The 21,935-nt window shown below is 41.1% G+C and overlaps 1 protein-coding gene across 2 annotated transcripts in view; it reads left to right on the top strand.

The window, feature by feature from the left end:
• Window positions 1–9,353, top strand: part of KIF14 (kinesin family member 14) — a 73,268-nt gene extending 63,915 nt beyond the window's left edge. The window contains exons 25-29 of one of the 2 annotated variants that reach the window (XM_032288656.1): window positions 293–451; window positions 1,707–1,829; window positions 5,493–5,567; window positions 6,662–6,800; window positions 7,478–9,353. In XM_032288656.1, the coding sequence (XP_032144547.1) occupies window positions 293–451; window positions 1,707–1,829; window positions 5,493–5,567; window positions 6,662–6,800; window positions 7,478–7,857 (876 nt within the window). In that variant the 3' untranslated portion in view covers window positions 7,858–9,353. The remainder of the gene's footprint in view (window positions 1–292; window positions 452–1,706; window positions 1,830–5,492; window positions 5,568–6,661; window positions 6,801–7,477) is intronic. The other variant, XM_032288657.1, reaches the window with a different exon arrangement.
• The last annotated feature ends 12,582 nt before the right edge of the window (window positions 9,354–21,935 follow it).

Raw genomic sequence — 21,935 nt, 5'->3', positions numbered from 1 at the left:
TGCAACCTCTGCCTCCTGGGTGTAAGCAATTCTCGTATCTCAGACTACCGAGTAGCTGGGATTACAGGCACACACCACTATCCCTGGCTAATTTTTGTATTTTTAGTAGATACAGGGTTTCACCATGTCGGCCAGGCTGGTCTCGAACTCTTCACCTCAGGTGATCCACCCACCTTGGCCTCCCAAAGTGCTGGGATTACAGGTGTGAGGCACTGTGCCTGGCCCTTATCTCTTCTTTACCACCTGTTATAATCTCATGTATCTGACATACTTGTCCATTTTTATCTTACAGGGATGCTGTTCAGATATTTCATCGATGATAAAAGAGGCCCAAAAGAATGCAATCCAAATTGTACAACAAGCTGTAAAGTATGTGGGGCAGTTAGCAGTTCTGAATGGGAGCAAGTTACATTTTCTGGAAAACAGTAACAGTAAAGCTGCCAGCGTCCAGGTAAATTAGCAATGTTAGTTTAGAGAGACTTCAACCAAGGGAACATTAGACTTTTGATAATAGTATAATACTAAACATGACAAGTTCTTTTTAAGTTTTCAAAATAGCTTGTATTTTTAGTAGTTTTTCTTTAAGATTTAAAACCATGTAGGCCAGGCTTGGTGGCTTATACCCATAATCCCAGCACTTTGGGAGGCTGAGGTGGGCAGATCGCTTGTCAGGAGTTCGAGACCAGCCTGGCCAATATGGTGAAACCCCCGTCTCTACTGTGAAAATATAAAAATTAGCCAGGCAGTCCCAGCTACTCAGGAGGCTGAGGCAGGAGAATCACTTGAACCCAGGAGGTAGAGGTTGCAGTGAGCTGAGATCATGCTACTGCCCTCCAGCTGGGTAACAGAGTGAGACTCCATCTCAAGAAAACAAAAACAAAATAAAACAAAAAAAATTCTTTTAAATATATTGGGTTATTTTACAAACCTTATTTTGCCTTTCAGATCCTTAATTTGATGCTAGCCATCTACCGTGGAGGGTTTTCTCAGCCAATCAACACATGAAAAACTCTGAAATACTAGATAATTTGTATCTGCTTGCTTTCACTATTTATGCTATTGAAAACATTGTATTATGTTAGAATGTTACTGTGTTCTGGTGGTGGCTCAGACCTGTAATCCCAGCACTTTGGGAGGCCAAGGCAGGTGTATTACCTGAGGTTAGCAGATCAAGACCAGCCTGGCCTACATGGCAAAACCCTGTCTCTACTAAAAATACAAAAATTAGCCAAGTGTGGTGGTATGCGTTTGTAATCCCAGCTATTCGGGAGGCTGAGGCAGGAGAATAGCTTGAACCAGGGAGGTGGAGGTTGCAGTGAGCCGAGATCATGCAATTGCACTCCAGCCTGGGCAACAAGAGTAAAACTTTGCTTCAAAAAAAAAAGAAAGACTGTTTCTGTGTTCTAACAATAACAATACAGAGCCCTGCTTAAAGACGATAAACATTCTTTACAATATGTTACATATATATGTTATATATGAGATAGTAAATCACGTATTTGCTAATTTTATTTCTTTATAGGCTACAGATTATTAGTTCTTATTCTAGCCTTAGTTGAACTTAATAAACTTGGGATGTATTATAGTACTAAAGTAAGCAGGAAATATAACTTAATTACTTGATAATTTAAAATATATAAAATTTAAATTGAAATAAAATACATAAAACCTAAATTTTCTAATTAATACTTAAATACTTTTTCTAGGGGGAATTCATGGATGCTATTTGTGATGGTGTAGGCTTGGGAATGAAGATTTTATTAGATTCTGGACTAGAAAAAGCAAAAGAACTTCAGCATGAACTCTTAAGGCAATGTACAGGAAATGAGGTAAGATGAATAAAAGAATATTCCATATTATTCCACTAAATAATATATGAAGTTGATTTTTTAAACTAACATTAGATTTTTATAAATTCATATGTTTTAATTTGTTTTGAGTTATTTTTCACTGAGAGGCTGACATCATGATTTTATGGTGATATTTTCTCAAGTTATTCTTGAATCACTGCAGCCTCTATTGTTAATATTTTGCTTGGTCCTGTTGCAGCTGTTACGAAGAATTCAGTCTGTAAACTCCGAAGCAGAGCGTAGAGTGTGGTAGTGACACCTACTGTTCGCTCTCTGGTTGTCACGTTCTTCCTTAGCTTTGTTCAGGCCTCTCTTTTTCTAAGAATGGAAACTATTAGTAACATTTCTTGATTCAGTATCTTGAACTAAATATTTTTCCAGGGGCATTCACATAAGGTATTTCATATCAAGATACAGATCAATCAAGGATTTCAGTGATTTCCTAAAATATGTTTCCTCCCCTCCTCCAGCTAACAGTACTTAGTACCTTAGGCAAGATCTGGGTTTTAATATTAGACGACTCGTATTTGAAACCTGGTTCTATCACTCCCCCCTTATCATTTAGCAAGTCACTTGATGCTCTGACCCTGTTTCTTTCCCTGTCACATGTAAGCATACTTACATCTCAGGCTGTAAACTATTTATTTATTGATTCATTTCCTCTGACAGTTACTGGACTAGGTGCTTTACATGTAACAGTGGTAAATCTTGGCCATTTCTGTAATGGATTTTTACTTTGTCAGTAAGAAAAAGCCCTATGAATATCATGTTTCATATTCATGTCACTTTTCAAGGTAGGAATTAATATTCATTCAATTGGAGTATTTTGCCTAATTACCCAACTGTTAAGCCCTGAGCCAGGATTTTATATTCTGCTTGACTCCAAAACTCATCATGCTACATAAATAAGTTTTAAAAATCATTGTTAATTAATGATGGATTAATCATGGATTAATTTTCTTTATTGACAATAACTATTAGTGAAGTGGGGATTAGGAAGATAAAGGTTCAAATTCTTATGAGACTGAATTTCAGAGACTTGTCTATTCTAGAGTCTTGTGACAACATATTAAAACCATCCCTGGCCAGGCATGGTGGCTCATACCTGTAATCCCAGCACTTTGGAAGGCCAGAGCAGGAAGATGGCTTGAGCCCAGAGTGTGAAACCAGCCTGGGAATCATAATGAGACCTCATCTCTACAAAAAATACAGAAATTAGCCAGGCCTGGTGGCGTGCACCTGTAGTCCCAGCTACTCCAGAGGCTGAGGCAGGAGTATCACTTGAGCCCAGGAGTTCGAGGCTGCAGTGAGCTGTGATTGCACCACTGCATACCAGCCTGGGTGACGGAGCAAGACCTTGTCTCAAACAAAAAAACAAAAACCATCCCTGTCTATTCCATTTCTCTTGCTGGAGTCAGTTGGCTGGGGCAGTGCTACCTGGGGACATTTAGGTGCCTGAGATCTTAGCTGTTAGGTTCCTGAAATCTTAGCTGGGGACATTTAGGTTTCTGAGATCTTAGGATGTCTCCTCATTTACATACATATTGATTGATCTAGAAAAGTAGATCATGTGGAGTACTGTTGACTTCTGTCCCTCTGTGTCGTTGTTTCCGGAAAGGCATGGAGTAAGCTAGTTTTTTTTGTTGTTGTTGTTTAGTAAAACCTTGGTATTAATGTACTTATAGCTCATCTTAGTGGAGGTGAAACTCTGTGTAAGCCACAGAGATTTTTCCATCCCTTTGCTCATACTACAGGGCTATATAGATTTCTCTCTGCCCAGAGAAACTCCCTATCAGGTTAGGAGAAAGACATGCAACATTAAGCTGCTCTCCTACTGCCTATGTATCCTTGAACAATTTACCTGAGCCTCAGTTGTTCCATTTTTAAGTCAGGATGATCATACTTATTTCATAAAATTGTTTGAGAATTATATGAGATTAAGAAACAATATATATGAAAATGCTAAAAATGTAGTGCCTGAAAATCTTAAGTCATTCATCTTACTTGCATGCGTTCTCTTTTTCTCAGTATATGTCTGCCTCTCTCATTTTGTGTGTGTGTGTGTGTGTGTGTGTGTGTATGTGTGTGTGTGTGTGTGTGTGTGTGTGTGTTTAAAGATAAAAACACATTGTTACTACATTTAGGAGCTCATATTGTCAGTAAATCAAGCTCGTGTTCCAATAGGCATGAGGCTGATTTCAGTTCCGTAGTGCAACTTTGAAGAAAGGGACATATTGGGCTGTCAGAGTCTCAGACCACCACTGACATCTCAAATTTGGTTTTGCTCAGCAGCAGCACCAGTTATTAAAATACTTCACCATCTTTGCAAAGCGATACCACTTTTGCAGTCTGTCACTATTGCAAAGAATTTCTGCTGGCAGTAAGCGCAAAAGGGTATAGAATAATAATGAAAAGAGTAGATGAAATAATACATGGGAATGTGCTTAGTAAGCTGTCGAAGTGGGTGCAGATGTTAGCCTTGGTATTGTTTTGAGGAAATAAACAGCAAAAGGGCCAGGCCCATTCTGTATACAATTTACACTATCTGCATACCTTCCTTTCTCTTGTTTTCTTTTTACAGTATGACAAACCTGCACTTTGTTACTCATGATCAGGTTTTAGTTTATCTATTCTTGTAAGTCAAAACTCCTCTAAGAGCCTATAGAAGAATAATAAAAAATCCAAAGAAATAAAAAGTAAGCTGAAACATAAAAAGCATTGGAGCTACAATTTTAAAGCTGGAGCCAGGAAAGAAAAATAATTTGGATATTCTTTTTTTTTCTTTTTTCTTTTTTAACCACATAGAGCAAATCTGAATTAAAGGTGGGGAAGAGCTCTGTGGGTGAAGCCAATGAAATACTGAAAAAGAATCCCCTGGCAGAAATTGAGCAGGAAGGCACCTTAGGGGGCAGCATTAGCCAGAATAAAAGCAAAGGCATAGAATTTAGATGTGGGCTTCCACCCTAGTTCTCAGTCCTAGGAGTTAGGAATCAAGGTCCGTTTCCTTACTTATGAAATGAGACGTGCCATGGGCAGCATAGGACTGTAATGGAGACTCAAATAACAAAACATTTGTGAAGTTGTTAGAATATAGTATTTGCTTGATATGTTATCCTCTTCCAAGGGAAGTTTTTGAAATTTCATACCTATAAACATTTAAGTATAACACAAATTCTATTATTATAACAAACATCAGAGGGTGTCCATATTTAATACAGAAATCAATGCGCAGTTTATTTTGAAAGAAATCATTAGTGAATACAGATGAATTAGACTGATTATTTTCCCAAGTCACAGGTAAATAGAAAATACAGATAAAGTATATGATCAATGTGTTTAAAAGGAGAGTAATTGCTTTGTCTTGAAATTTTTTATGAAATAAAATAAATGAGATTATAAAGTTGACATCTTAAAAGTGAAATAAACTTATTTGGCGAGAAATGAATGTGCAATTTATCTTGAAAGAAATTTTACATATATGATTTAAATAACTTCAAGCTATTTAATTGCAAGCCCAGAAATAGAACTCCAGTCTTTGGGCTTCTAGACTAGAACTCTGTAAAAGTCTGGTCCCATGCAATTTGGTGATTTTTATATTTCTAAATAATAAGGTATAATAAAATATTTTAACATTTTCTACAGGTTACCAAAGAAATGAAAACAAGTGCCATGGGATTGATCAGATCTCTTGAAAACATCTTTGCTGAATCGAAAATTGTAAGAGAAGCTTTAAGTTGATTTTGTTTAATTTGGATTATTTTTTATTATTTCACTTGGTTCAAATGTGGATATTTTTATTTCAGTTTTTAATCCATAGCCAGAGACAACTCTTGCATATATTTAATTGTAGCATGTAAGAAAGCTCTTTATCTTTTTTGTGCGTGTCATAACTTACTATTTTTAGTGACAGATAAAGGATTATATAGAAATTTATTAATTTATCTGTTTCTTATTGCTACTGATTTAGTAACTATTAGCTTTTGCTTGAATGATCATTATAGACTAAAAAATTGTGTTTAATCATCATTGTGCTCAAAGATTTTAAAATACAGGTGAATTAGACAGATTATTCCATGTCTAATGGTAAAGAGAAAAATATAACTAAGTATATGATCAATGTTTTAAAAAGGAGAGTAATTGCTATGGCTTGAAAATTTTTATTTAAATAAGTGAGAACTATTATAAAGTTGAGCTCTTAAAAATGAAATAAATGTATCTTTTAAGGTATTGGATAGTAAATGGCACTGTTGCTTTATTCCATTCTCATGTAACAGATGATAGACTTTGAAAACTTAATTGAAAATTCTGATTTCTTTTTATTTTTTTTTATTATTATTATTATTTTTTGAGATAGAGTTTCACTCTTGTTACCCAGGCTGGTGTGCAATGGCGCGATCTCGGCTCACCGCAACCTCCACCTCCTGGGTTCAGGCAATTCTCCTGCCTCAGCCTCCTGAGTAGCTGGGATTACAGGCACGTGCCACCATGCCCAGCTAATTTTTTGTATTTTTAGTAGAGACGGGGTTTCACCATGTTGACCAGGATGGTCTTGATCACTTGACCTCGTGATCCACCCGCCTCAGTCTCCCAAAGTGCTGGGATTACAGATGTGAGCCACCGCGCCCGGCCCGATTTCTTTTTAAAACAGTAATTAATATTGTATTTTGGTCTTGCTTATAGAAATAAAGCACTGGTAAGGAAATGAAACTCTCTTAAAGAGAAGATTCTGGCAATTGAAATCATATTGACTAACCCTTACTGCCGTCGAGCCTGTTAATATATTATTTTAAATATTAATTTTATTTATACAGAGAAGTTTCAGAAGGCAAGTACAAGAAGAGCATTTTGGATACCAAGATTTCAAGAAGATGGTTAATTGTGCTCCAGAATTCTTAAAGTTAAAACATTGCTTAGAGAAAACTATTGAAGTTGTTATTTCTGCACTGAAAGGTATATTCTCCAAATGGAGTTTAATCAGAAATTTATATTTCAAGAAACCTTAGACAGCTTTCCTTTTTGTTTTTCAGACAGAGTCACGCTCTGTCACCAGGCTGGAGTGCAGTGGTACAGTCTCAGCTCACTGCAGCCCACCTCCTGGGTTCAGGTGATTCTCCTGCCTCAGCCTCCCGAGTAGCTGGGATTACAGGCATGCACCACCACACCAGGCTAATTTTTGTATTTGTAGTAGAGTTGGGGGTTCACCACATCAGCCAGGCTTGTCTCGAACTCCTGACCTCAAATAATCCACCCACCTCAGCCTCCCAAAGTGCTGGGATTATAGGCATGAGCCACCGCGCCTGCTGACATCTTTTCTTTTTATTTCTAGCCTTTTCGTTTTTGTAGTCATTAACTAAAGCCTACCCAATGCTACTGCACTGATATTAGTTAAATCTAATTCACTGATATTAGATTTAATGATCAATATAGGAACTTATATTGATAATTAAATTTCCACTTAATATGTATGTCAGTACTTCTGCCTAAATAATTAGATCCTGAGGAACCAGGTGCTTACCTAGCAGATAAACACTTTCGTTGACTAATCTTAAGTAGTTTGGAACTGTTTTGATAGAGTCACTTTGACTTGAAAAGGTTAATTAACTTTTCCCTCTTTCTCTTGCATATAGGATGCAGTGGTGATGTAAATCTCCTCCAGAATTGTGTTGAAAGTATTTGCAACTTGGCCAGTGATTTTTACAGAGACCTCAGTGTGCTCTCTACTTCTGTTGACAGCTATGAGGGTAGAGTAACTCACGCTGTCCACAAGGAACTAGAATCTCTAGCTAAGTCTCTTCTCTTTTGTTTTCAATCTGAAGATGGACCTGATTTGTTGAAATCCTGGGAAACTTATAATCAAAATACCGAAGAAGAACACCAACAATCTAAATCAAGTGTTATTGACGGCAGTAAGAGTAAAGGTGTACCAAAGCATGTCTATGAACTCCATGGCTCATCCCCAGCAGTGAGCTCAGAGGAATGCACACCTAGTAGGATTCAGTGGGTGTGAATGCTGACGTGTAGACACATTTATGACCACCAGGGTATAAAGAGAAATCAATATAGATATTTCAAAAAAGTCCATGTCTTTTTATCTTTAAAATTTTGTTTATCTTTAAAGTGTTTAACTTTAACATTGGTATATTAGCTGTGGTTGGTTCATTAGTCTGTTTATAAAGGGTTATTTTTTTTTCATGAGTGGAAACCTGAACAGTTACCTTTGTGCCTACGCCTTCTCTCTCCTGCAAACAGCTTGGATAATGTTTATGGTGAAATGGCCTATACAAGTTTAACTAAGACAGCTTAACTTGCATTGATTATCAAACTTTTCTCAAAGGTTTATCTAGTTGCCATTTTGAATAATATGCTCAAGGGTGTAGCTTCCTGTTTCTCTCCGAATTATGGGATGCTACCTAAATGTAATATAATTTTATATTGATAATATGGCTTGCTGGCATAATAGCTTACTGTGTTATCTTTGTTCCATTATGGGGGCTGTATTAATATAATTTAAAACTAATTAAATGTTGCCAGAGTCATACTCAACTGTTGGATGAGGTTAGGAGATCGGAGGCTGGACCTTCTCTTAATAATGCATATTTTGTTAAAGGCATAATGAAATAATTTGTATATGATTCGATGAAGATTAAAGATCTTTATATTCCACAGCTTCAAGAAATCCCTTTATTTATGATCAAGTAATAAAGATAATATTCTACTTGTGGGATCTTACATTAAGGAAATAGCTTGACATTTTCGACCTCAAGAGTATGTATAATTTGAAGAGGCAGTAACTCTGCTTGGGTGATTTTGAGCAGTTCCTGGAGAATAATTCATCTAAATACTATTCATTTAAGTAACCTGATCCTTTTCAAATTTGCCCTTTTCAAATTTACAGATACTACTTGTACATTTGGCATAACTAGTTGAAATTGGCCATTAGCACCATGAATAAATCTGGTAATTTCCTTGTTAGGAAGAGATTGTAAATACATACTGGTCACTGCAGACAGAACAGTATTAGTGAACCTCGTGTGGTGTTTTCAAGCTCTTTAAAGTGGTACAGTGTAGCACATTTGCTTTCACTTTCTTTTTTATATTTTTGGCATTTGACCTTGTATTCTTTCTGAAGCTCTCTGTGTATTTTTATTAGTCAATACTCTGGCGAGTAGCACTTTGCCTGTCCAGTTTGCTGGAGTGTAGATGCACCTATGAGGATTTCCCGGGAGGTGCATTTCTTTGAAGAACTTCCTAAGGTGTCTGTATACTGTAGTAGTTTTCATCTTAATATTCAGTATTTAATCTTCAGTTTCTGCTTTGTAAACTCATGACTTAGTCAGAAACTTTTTAGTGTCTTTATAAATTTTGTATATATATTTATACTAAATACATTGTTATACTGTATTTGAAGGAATAGTGGGAAAATATTTTGCTATTGGAATCATGTGTACTGACAATTGTTATAAAGAGAATGCCTTTAATAAATCTTTTCAGCATTAGAATTGCCTCTTGGTCTATGCTTTTTTATTTTATTGATTTTCTTTGTTTGCTTTAGTCTTCACTCAAACTAGCTCTGCCTTGATAATAGCTAGCCTCATGTTGCAAATCAAATTAATAATTAGGAAACATTAAACAGCAACTGCGCCCGGCCTACCTTTTTTTTTTTTTTTTTTTTTTTTTTTTTAATTGTTCTTCCTGTCTTTAGTTGGTTAGGCCTGGAATAGATTTATCACCGTGTGCGATGTGGAAAGAGCATGAGCTTTGGAGTTTGACATATTTTTCACACGTTTGGTGTGTGAATCTCAGCCAGGCTGCTTAGCAACACAAGTTACTTACTGTCTTCACTCCCATTCCTTCATCTGCAGATACCCACCTCATGGACTATCTATGAGCATTTAGTGAGAAAAATGTAGGAATAACTCCTGGCAAGTATAACAGACTGTTACCAAATTTATTTTCTGTCCTTTTCATTACCAGCTATAAAACCCTTGTAATATATACAAGATCACACTTGGTACAGGCATACGCCATTTATAACATTCTGCCCAGGTACCAAATTGTATTGCAGTTCTTTAAACATGACATATTTGAGCCTGGCATGGTGGCTCACGCCTGTAATCCCAGCACTCTGGGAGGCTGAGGCGGGCGGATCACCTGAGGTAGGGAATTCAAGACCAGCCTGACCAACATAGAGAAACCCCATCTCTACTAAAAATGCAAAATTAGTCAGGCTTGGTGGCCCACGCCTGTCATCCCAGCTACTTGGGATACTGAGGCAGGAGAATTGCTTGAACCCTGGAGGTGGAGGTTGCTGTGAGCCAAGATCATGCCACTGCACTTCAGCCTGGGCAATAAGAGTGAAACTCCGTTTCAAAAAAAAAAAAAAAGGTGTATTTGAAAATATATCCTCTGTTGTCATTTTGTTCCATGATAATAAATGGACAATAAAGATAACGTCATCTCACTGCTCTTAAATAAGGTATGATGTGCTGTGTGTCCTCCATGGAGTCCATCTGAAAGTTTTAGCAAAAGGTTGTTTTGTCTAGTTAGCTAACTAGCATACTTGAGTTTCAGAGCCTAACTGTATGCCAATAAGCATTTCAAAGTTTGCCCTAAATATGGAAGTAAGAATTAATTTATCACAGGTGAGTGGAAAGGTATCAATAGTTTGATTCAGTTAAAAAAAGGTTATGGCCAGATGCAGTGGCTCACACCTGTAATCCCAGCACTTTGGGAGGCCGAGGTGGGCAGATCACGAGGTCAAACGGTTGAGACCATCCTGGCCAACATGGTGAAACGCTGTCTCTACTAAAAATGCAAAAATTAGACAGGCATGGTGGCAGGCGCCTGTAATCCTAGGTACTCAAGAGGCTGAGACAGGAGAATCATTTGAATCCAGGACGGGGAGGTTGCGGTGAACCAAGATCATGCCACAACGCTCCAGCCTGGGTGAGACTCTGTCTCAAAACAACAACAACAACAACAACAAACAAAAAAAGGTTATGTGCCCAGCTTCCTGTGCGTGATTTGTCAGGTAAATTTGTGCTCTGGATTTTGCAAGTTACAGTCATTGCATGATGTGATCAAGACTGAGCTTTTTCATCTTTCTTCCTTTAGCCAATATTAGTTTATGGGATTTTTAGATGTTGGAGCATGGTCACTTAGTTTGTTTTAATATCTGATAGCTAGGTTCATTCATTCATTCCAATAATTATTTAATGCTAGGTATGCTTTTGGTGTTAAGCTATAGCAGCCTGAAAAAGATTAGATTGCCTCATGGACTTTTGAAAGGTCCAACTTGTTGGATCCCAGTTGTTCATAACATTGTGTTTCCTCAGTGCCAAAGACCTAAACACACTCAACCCAGCTGGGTGCAGTGGCTCATGCCGGTAATCCCAACACTTTGGGAGGCTGAGACAGGTGGATCACTTGAGGCCAGGAGTTTGAGACCAGCCTGGCCAACATGGTGAAATCCCATCTCTATTAAAAATGCAAAAATTAGCCGGGTGTGGGAGTACATGCCTGTAATTACAGCTACTCAGGAGGCTGAGGCAGGAGAATCGCTGGAACCTGGGAGGTGTAGGTTGCAGTAAGCCGAGATCTTGCCACTGTACTCTAGCCTGGGTGACAGAGCAAGACTCCAACTAAAAAAAAAAAAAAAAAAAAAAAAAAAACCAGGCATGGTGGTGCATGCCTGTAATCCCAGCTACTCAGGAGGCTAATGAGAATCACTTAAACCTGGGAGGCAGAGGTTGCAGTGAGCCAAGATCATGCCACTGCACTCCAGCCTGGGAGACCAAACCAGACTGTCAAAGAAACAAACAAACAAAAAACCAAACAAACAAAAAAGCACACTAAACTCAAACATACAGGAGACCCACCAGAGAATCGCTGACTTATTGAAGGCAGAATTCAGGGGTAAACAGTAAACAGATGGCAACTGGAAACTGCATATTTCCTGTTGCTGAATGGTCCTAAGCTCAGAGAATCCTAATTTTTTAAAAGAATTTAGAGCTATTCTGTGGTAAATCACAGCCTTTTTCTGAGAATGAATCAGGCTTTTGTTTCTCTGGCTAATATTCAGTGAAAACCTTTGAATTTGTCTAAAGCGAGCATCTGCCCATTAGGGACCTCATTTTCACGAAGAGCAGATTGTGCTGTCCACTAAGAAGATGAAGAATCTGAAATTTGGAAAATGAGTATCACTTTCTATGGACCTACATCTATGGACCCTCTTTTTAAAATATTTATGGGCCAGGCACAGTGGCTCATGCCTATAATCCCAGTCCTTGGGGAGGACAAGGTGGGAGGATTACTTGAGCCCAGGCATTCAAGACCAGCCTGGGCAACATAATACAACCCCGTCTTTATTAAAAAAAAAAAAAAGTTTTTCCCCAGTTTTATTGAGGTATAATTAACAAATAAAGTGTATATATTCAAGGTGTACAGTGTGATGATTTAATATACAAATACACGTGAAATCGTTACTACAATCAAGTTAACATATTCATCACCATACATAGTTACTGTTTGTGAATGTGCACATGGCGGGTGGTAAGGACACTTAAAATTTAGCGAATTTCAAGTATACTATGCTTGCTATACATTAGACTCCCAGAATTCATTCATCTGACAAATGAAAGTTTGTATCATTTGATCAATATCTCTCCATTTTCCTCATCCCACCCTCAACCTCTGACAAACCACCCTTCTCTCTGCTTCTATGAATTTGACTCTTGTAGAATCCTCATACAAGTGAGAGCATACAGTATTGGTCTTTCTGTGTCTGCTATTTTACTTAGCACAATGTCCTCAAGCTTCCTCCACGTTGTGGCAAAGGGCAGAATTTCCTTTTTTTTTTTAGAAGGAATCTTGCTGTGTCACCCAGGCTGGAGTGCAGTGGCATGATCTTGGCTCACTGCAACTTCCGTCTCCCGGGTTCAAGCAATTCTCCTGCCTCAACCTCCTGAGTAGCTGGGGCTACAGGCATGCACCACCACGCCCAGCTAATCTTTGTATTTTTAGTAGAGACGGGGTTTTACCATGTTGGCCAGGATGGTCTCGATCTCTTGACCTCATGATCCACGTGCCTCGGCCTCCCAAGTGCTGGGATTACAGGCTTGAGCCACTGCACCTGGCCAGACTTTTTTTTAACCCAACCTAGAGACTGAGATGAGAGCATTGCTTGGGCCCAGGAGTTCAAGATCAGCGTAAGCAACATAGCGAGACCTTGTCTCTACAAAAAATGGAAAAACAAAAAGAAAGCAAACAAAAACCTTAGCCAGGCATTGTAGTGTGCACCTGTGGTCCCATCTACTTGGGAAGAGAAGGTAGGAGGCTTGCTGGAACCTGGGAGGTTGAGGCTGCAATGAGCCATGATCACATCACTGCACTCTAGTCTGGGAGACAGAGTGAGACTGTCACACACACACACACACACACACACACACACTGATTTTCTAACCATTCTCTTTCCAGAAAACATCTCTGGGGACTCACTGAACTGACTTGCTCAAAAACCTCTCCCTGGCAGCAACTTGGAAATCAAACTTTGACACGGGCTCACAATCACTTGAGGCATTGCATGGCCATTGTGAGGGGATTCTGGGTGATTATTTACTTAAAGTGGAGGCTAAAAATAAAACTCACTTTTTTTTTTTTGAGACAGAGTCTCACTCTCTCACCAGGCTGGTGTACAGTGGAGTGATCTCAGCTTACTGCAACCTCTGCCTCCTGGGTTCACGTGATTCTCGTGCCTCAGTCTCCTAAGTAGCTGGGATTACAGGCACACACCACCACATCCAGCTAATTTTTGTATATTTAGTAGAGACAGGGTTTTACCACTTTGGCCAGGATGGTCTCAAACACCCGACCTCGTGATCTGCCAGCCTCAGCCTCCCAAAGTGCTGAGATTACAGGGGCGAACCACCCCGCCCAGCCAGAACTCACTTTTTACATATTTAAACATTTAACTTTTTTTTTTAGTGCTTCTTTGTTTTCACTCTTTTCACAAAGTAAAAATAGGAGTTTGGGGAGAAGCTATAAAGAATACATGAAAGGTTGGAGCAGAACACAGTGCTGGGGCCTCTGCTGCCCGAAACAGCTTATGAGAAAAGACAGAAAGAGGCCGAGGATAAAAAACCAAACACACAGAAACAAAAGCGCAACCAGAAAGGGCAGAGTTTAGGGAGGCAGCACCGAGTGGTGAGAACGTGGGATTCCGGCCGGCCACACGTGGGCTGGAGTTTCTGCCTGGTCTTCCACTGCATGGCTCTGGCCAGGTCACAGCCTCCCTGCATCCCACGTTTCTCATTGTCCCCAGAGATGATCATACACCCTCATGGGGTCTTCGTGAGAGAATTGAAATGTTAAGCCATGTTAATTGCCTAAGACAGTGACTGGCATGCAGGTTTCACTGAATTTCTTATTATGGGTGTATTAATATTATCTGCCCTGTTCCCAGCCCCAGACCGTACCTGGACTGCCTCCTGTCCCTGCTGGGTCGGGCTTTGGCAGCCAGGGGCCTGAGCCCTTGAGCTGTGCCAGGGGTTGGGGGGGGGCCAACTCTCCATCTTCACCTGCTTCTCAAGGCTTCGTTCCCTCTGTGTTTTGTGCTCTTTATACCTACACCTGTGCTTCCTCTTCAGGTTTTTCTGGCAAGCAAAGTCCCACTCCCTCAATTCTGAATCCACCATTTTTAAAGCAATCTAACCCAGAAAAAGACTGCCAGGGCCAGGTATGGTGGCTCACACCTGTAATCCCAGCACTTTGGGAGTTCGAGGAGGGTGTATCACGAGGTCAGGAGTTCAAGACCAGCCTGACCAACATGGTGAAACTCCATCTCTAATAAAAATACAAAAATTATTAGCCAGGCGTGGTGGTGCATGCCTGTAGTCCCAGCTACTCAGAAGGCTGAGGCACGAGAATTGCTTGAGCGTGGGAGGTGGAGATTGCAGTGAGCCGAGATGACGCCACTGTACTTTAGTCTGGGTGACAGTAAGATTTGGTCTCAAAAAAACAGACTTGTAGCCTCTTCACAGTTTATCCTGGTGACTCACCAGTCCGATCAGTGCAGATGTCCAGTGGGCATTGTTTTCTTTTAAGAGTCAATGGAGACACCCATATATTAACGGCATTTACCTTCTGGCCGCAGATCCTCCCTGCTGACAAATGCAATCATAGCTAACACTTCCTGAGAGCTTGCACTGTGACTTTGCTGAGTTCTTACATGGGCCAATGTCTTGTCAACATGATCTCATTTAATGTTCACAATAATTCAGAATAACACGCAACATGCCATTATTGCCACCATTTTACAGATAACAAAATTAAGGTTCAGAGATGTTGTAAAGCTAGCACAAGATCACACAGCTGGAGGAGGCGTCAAGTTTAAGATTTTGGTTTGTTGCATACCAAATTCTGTACTCTTTGCCACTACCTTTCACTGTTACAGCTCACCATTTGTGTTGCGTTGTATTGTAAATTTTGAGATGGAGTCTTGCTCTGTCACCCAGGCGGTTCACTGCAACCTCCGCCTCCCAGGTTCAAGCAATTCTCCTGTCTCAGCCTTCTGAGGAGCTGGGATTACAGGCACATGTCACCATGCCTGGCTAATTTTGTATGTTTAGTAGAGATGGGGTTTCACCATGTTGGCCAGGCTGGTCTTGAACTCCTGACCTCGTGATACACCAGGCTTGAACTCCCAAAGTGCTGGGATTACAGGCATGAATCACTGTGCCTGGCCTGTATTGTATTTATGGTCAAGTCTGGCTCCTGCCTCCCAACTCCCATTTCAATTACTTGTAGAGGGAAGAATATAGTTTGCAGAATCCTTAGAATGACACAAAAACCTTAGCTCTAGTCCGACATTTTTGCTTATATAGAGATCTTTCTTTTTGCATTTCTCTCAGTTTCCATATCCTCCCTAAGCAACAGGTTGTCACATTATCCTGAGGCTAAGGGATTCAGAAATGTGAAGAACGTGGCCCCATGGCCAAGTAAGTTCACACTGGCCCAGAATACGTGACCGGAAACTTCAAAGCTTAAGCACTCAAGTGATATCCACCCAGACTAGATTATGGGAAATCCCTTCTGAAGTAAAATAAAATGCACTAGACACTAAGGGAAATTTCCAGAACAGCAACCCAAGTTCCTACTAACCCATGTGCAAATCAGCAAGGAGTTTCTGAGTTATTTGCAGAGCGGTACTTTCAGGAGGGTCTTCAAAAGAAAAGTGAATAATCTCTGGACCTTCTGATTCTTCTTGGTCTTTCTGCAGCATGACATGCCTTAATTATTCCCTCATCTGCTCCAGGACATCTCCCTCCTCTCCATCTTACCTAGTCCCATCCCTCCCTCAAATTCTACCTCCTTCATGAAAATCTTCAATCAAACTTGCATGGAATGCCTGTGGTGTGCCTGCCACCCACTGAGACATCGAGAATACAATGGCTGTGAGGAAAGGCAGAAGGTTCCAGTTCTCTCTCTCTCTCTCTCTTTTGAGACAGGGTCTCCCTCTTTTGCCTGGGCTGGAGTCCAGTGGCGTGATTATGACTCACTGTGGCTTTGAACTCCTGGGCTCAAGCAATCATCCTACATCGGGCTCAGGCAGTTCTCCCACCTTAGCCTCTGGAGTAGTAGCTGAGATTACAGGCATATGCCACCTTGCCCAGTCAAGTTTTTTTATGTAGAGATGGGATCTTACAATGTTGTCTAGGCTGGTCTTGAACTAGCCTCAAGGAATCCTCCCACCTCAACGTCCCAAAGTGCTGGAATTACAGGCATGATCCACGTACCCAGCAAGGCCTCTCTTGTTGTTGTAGATGGCTGTCGCTTCCCTGTCTCATCACATTGTCATCCCTCTCTGCATGTCTGTCTCCCAATTTTTCCTTCTCCCTGCTTTTTTTTTTTTTTTTTTTGAGACAGGGTCTTGCTCTGTCTCCCAGGCTGGGGTGCAGTGGTGTGAACATGATTCACTGCAATCTCAACTTCCCAGACTCAAGTGAGTAGCTGGGATTACAGATACATGACACCACACCTCACTGTGTGTGTGTGTGTGTGTGTGTGTGTGTGTGTAGACAGGGTCTTGCTATCTCGCCCAGTTTGGTCTCAAACTCTTGGGTTCAAGTGATCCTCCCAACTTGGTTCCCAAAGAGTTGGGAGTATAGGTGAGCGCCCCCGTGCCCAGCCAGGCCTCTCTTTTCGGCTTGCAGATGGCTGTCTTCTCCCTGTTCCTCCACATCATCACCCCTCTATGCAAGTCTATCTTCCAGTTTCCCCTTTTGATAAAGACATAGTCATACTGGATTAGCATCCAACCGAATGACCTCATTTTAACTTGTAAAGACCTGTCTTCAAATCAGATCACATTCTGAAGTACTGGGAATTAGGGCTTCGACACACCAATCTTGAGGAGAACACAATTCAACTCATAAGAGGAGAAATAGTAAACTTAGTTTTAGATTTGTTGATTTGAAGGATCTTGGCACAGCCACAGTGTGATATGCAGTAGGATGGTGAAAATACATGTGAAAGGTGTGGATTTATAGGTCTTTTATATTTCCACACTGTAGCTTATCTCTCCTCTGACATACAGGCCTTCTCACTCCGATAAGCAGATACTTTGCCTCAGGGGAGTTTAATGAATCATCTACTTCTCTTTTATTTATTTATTTATTTTTTGACATCAAGTATTGCTCTGTTGCCCAGGCTGGAGTGCAGTGGCACGATCTTAGCTCACTGCAACCTCCGCTTCCCTGGTTCAGGCAATTCTCCCTGCCTCAGCCTCCTGAGTAGTTGAGATTACAGGTACCTGCCACTACAACCAGCATATTTTTGTAGAGACTGGGTTTCGCTATGTTCACCAGGCTGGTCTTGAACTCCTGACCGCAGGTGATCCGCCCACCTCAGCCTTCCAAAGTGCTGGGATTACAGGCATGCGCCACTGCCCCTGACCAGTTGAATAATCTACTTCTCATAGTAGTTTCATAATGTAAAGATAAGCACTCTCTCTCGTTTTACCAAAGAATAAACAAAAAATGTAAAGAATTTGAACTATTTGTCCAAGATTGCACAGGCAGAAAGAATTAGAATTAGGTCTCAGATACTGGTTTATAAACTCCAAATGCCACCCTTCTTTATAAATCTTCATGGATGAAGTGGTGATAAGAAGAGAGGGTTGAACGATGAATGGAGGAGTGGGTGGGTGGATAGATGGATAGGTGAATGGCTGGGTGGGTGAATGGATGGATGGATAAATGGGTGGATGGTGGGTGGATGGATGGATGGGTAGATGGGTAGATGGGTAGATGGGTGGATGGATGGATGGATAGATGGATGAGTGGATGCGTATATAGGTGAATGGATGGATGGGTGGGTAGATGAATGAGTGAATGGGTGGATGAATGGATGGATGAATGGACAGGTGGATGAGTGGATTGGTGGATGGATGGATGGATGGGTGGATGGGTGGATGAGTGGATGGGTAGATAGGTGAATGGATAGATGGGTGGGTAGATGAATGGGTGGATGGGTGGATGAACGGATGGATGAATGGACAGGTGGATGAGTGGATTGGTGGATGGATGGATGGGTAAATGGGTGGATGGGTAGATGGGTGGGTGGATGGGTGGATGAGTGGATGGGTAGATAGATAGGTGAATGGATAGATGGGTGGGTAGATGAATGGGTGAATGGGTAAATGGGTGGGTGGATGGATGGATGGGTGGGTAGATGAATGAATGGGTGGATAAATGAATGAGTGAATGGATAGATGGATGGGTGGGTGAATAGATGAATGGGTGGATGGGCGGATGGGTGGGTAGATGATGGGTGAGCGGATAGATAGATAACAAGAGCATGCATTTGTTGAACACTTACTATTCGGCAACTACTAAGCTAAGCAGTGTATATGCAACTGCTCGTATAATCATGAAACAGCTCTGTGAAGGAGGTTCTATTGTAACCTTTACCAGCCTACTTAAAGAAACTGAGACATGGAGCAGTTATTCTTCTAGGTTATAGGGTGAGGAAGTCAGTAGGGTGCAGATTAGAACGCAGGTTTGTTGAGAACTTTGATCCCCTCTGCTAATTACTGCAGTATTCTGAAAGCATAGATGCCACTCCCAGACTCAAATCCTCTCTGCTTTATTTTGAGTGAGTATATAATTAGTTAGCAAGCATTTTTTTTTTTTTTTTTTTTTTGAGACAAAATCTCACTCGGTTGCCCAGGCTGGAGTGCAATGGCGCAATCTTGGCTCACTGTAACCTCCACCTCCTGGGTTCAGGCGATTCTTTTGCCTCAGCCTCCTGAGTAGCTGGGACTACAGGCATATGCCACCATGCCTGGCTAATTTTTTTTTTTTTTTTTAATTTTTAGTAGAGATGGGGTTTCACCATCTTGGCCAGGCTGGTCTTGAACTCCTGACCTTGTGATCCACCTGCCTCAGCCTCCCAAAGTGCTGGGATTATAGGCCTGAGCCACCGCACCTGGCCGTTAGCAAGCATTTTTTATGTTTATTTGTTTATTTGGGGATAGAGTCTCACTCTGTTGCCCAGGCTGGAGTGCACTGCAGCCTTGACCTCCCAAATTCAGGCGATCCTCCCACCTCAGCCTCCTGGGTAGCTGGGACTACAGGTGCATGCCGCCACGCCCAGCTAATTTTTTTTGTATTTTTTTGTAGAGACCGGGTTTCTCCATGTTGGCCAGAGTGGTTTCAAATTCCAAGGCTCAAGCTATCCTCCCACCTCCGCCTCTCAAAGTGCAGGGATTACAGGCATGAGCTACTGTGCCCGGCCCGTTTGTTTTTAACTGTAGGCGGGCAAGACTAAATCAACTCCCAGAGGGAAACGCCTTCCTTTCTTTGCCCCTCTGAATATCTGTCCTGCTGTCACTCTCCATACCATCGTGCAATCATGAATGGGCTTGTCATGAGCTTTAAAGCATTCCTGTTTTAAATGTCTTCTTCTTTTTTAATCTGCCCCAGGCATGTCATGCTACTTCGCATGGTCAGTTTTCTTCAAATAAACTTTTTAATTGAAGCATAACAAATATATAAAATGCAGAAACTATGTGTCCTACCAGAATTTTCACTATGTGAATGCATCAGCGTAGCGGCCAGTCAGATAAAGGAATGGAGTATCACAAACACTGGAAGCCCTTCTGATGCCTGCTCCTCATAACTGATCCCAAAAGTAACCTCCACCCTGGCTTTTAACACCATCATTCGTTGTGCCTGTTTTTGAGGTTTCTGTAAGTAGAATCATACCTATGAACTCCTGTGTTTAACTGCTTTTGCTCAGTATTATTTTTGTGAGATTTAGGTCGTTATGCATAGTGATACTTCATTTTCATTGCTGTGTAGTATTCCATTGTATGACTGTCACAATTTATTCATCTAATAATAAATGGTGATGAATTGTTTTTTTTTTTTTTTTTTTTTTTTTTGAGATGGAGTGCAGGCTGGAGTGCAGTGGCACGATCTCAGCTCACTGCAACCTCCACCTCCCAGTTTCAAGCAATTCTCCTGCTTCTTGCTTTGGCCTCCCGAGTAGCTGGGACTACAGGCATGTACCACCATGCTGGCTAATTTTTGTATTTTTGCATTTTTTTTTGAGACAGAGTCTCAGTCACCAGGCTGGTGTGCAGTGGCGCCATCTCGGCTCACTGCAACCTCTGCCTCCCAGGTTCAAGTGATTCTCCTGCCTCAGCCTCCTGAGTAGCTGGGACTATAGGTGTGTGCCATCATGCTAGGCTAATTTTTGTATTTTTAATAGAGATGGGGTTTTACAATGGTGACCAGGCTGGTTTTGATCTCTTGACCTTGTGATCCCCCCGCCTCGGTCTCCCAAAGTGCTGAGATTACTGGAGTGAGCCACCGCATTCAGCCAATTTTTGTACTTTTAGTAGAGATGGAGTTTCACAATGTGCTAGGCTGGTCTCAAACTCCTGACCTCAGATGATCCACTCGCCTCAGCCTCCGAAAGTGCTGGAATTACAGGCCTGAGCCACCATGCCTGGCTGATACATTGCGTTGCTGACTATGCTTCCTTTATCCATACCTTTGCCATGTAGCTTTTCAGTGCCCTCCCAGTGTGGGCTGCGTGCCATTTCCTGCCTTGGATTGGAGCATGTGATTTCCTTTGGTTACGAAGATATTCGCAGAAGTTATGCCATCTTGAAAAAAGTGCTCTGAAAATTTGGTTTGCTAGCTCTTGTTTCTCTGCTGTTGCCGTGAGACAAACTGGTACAAGCTGGTCCTAGGAGCAGGATGAGAGCTGCGTAAAGTGCTGCCTCCCTTGAGCCCTCCAGGTTCCAGCCTGGAGGAGCCAGCCATAGAAGCATGAGCTAGAAAATACGCTCTTGCTGTATGCTGTGGGGTTAGTGTGGCCATTGTTAATTGACACTGTATTCTGCAGTTGATGGACCTTGGCGTCATTCTCTGTTTTTGGTAATTACGGTAATGTTGATATCAACATTCTGATACATACCTTTTGGTACACACATCTACAGGTTCCCCCATTGCTCAAGGATGTAAAAATTAATAATATGTCCTCAAACAATTTCCTGTATTAATTTTATTATGAAATATATATCCAAAAAGTAAAAGTAACATCCATGTGTCTTTGTTTTCATCTAAGCCTCTGGAGAGATTTATAATAATTGCAAACAATAATTTCTACGGCAAAAGTGGTTACGACCTGACTCTTTAACTGTGTGCGCAGCTGCTTTCCTGCAAATAGAAGGCCTTGGGAGGCCAGTGGAAACATGGCCTGATGGGATCTAAGGTGTGTTTCTCTTTGCCTCTACAATCTAAACCGAACCCACTTTGAACTTGTTCTCTCCCAGGTGGTGCCCTTGTCAGGGCATACCTCACCAGCGTGCTTCCCCCAGACGACTATTTCCACTATACATCATCCAAGTGAGCTGGGGCTCTCTTAACGTATTGCTCTTATACATCAACAAAGTGAGCTGCGGCTCCAGTAATCTATTAGTGTAATACACCACCAGCGTGAGGCATATTGATAGAGCAAAGCTGGTCGATCTGTGAATTGTGGATATCTGGGAGTTTGGGTCAAGAGAGTAATGCA

The sequence above is a fragment of the Sapajus apella genome, unplaced genomic scaffold, assembly GCF_009761245.1.
Source record: "Sapajus apella isolate SASKATOON/1434 unplaced genomic scaffold, GSC_monkey_1.0 scaffold22, whole genome shotgun sequence".
Lineage (NCBI taxonomy): Eukaryota > Metazoa > Chordata > Mammalia > Primates > Cebidae > Sapajus > Sapajus apella.
The sequence above is the reverse complement of the archived record's forward strand: the minus strand, read 5'-3'. Positions and strand labels throughout refer to the sequence as shown.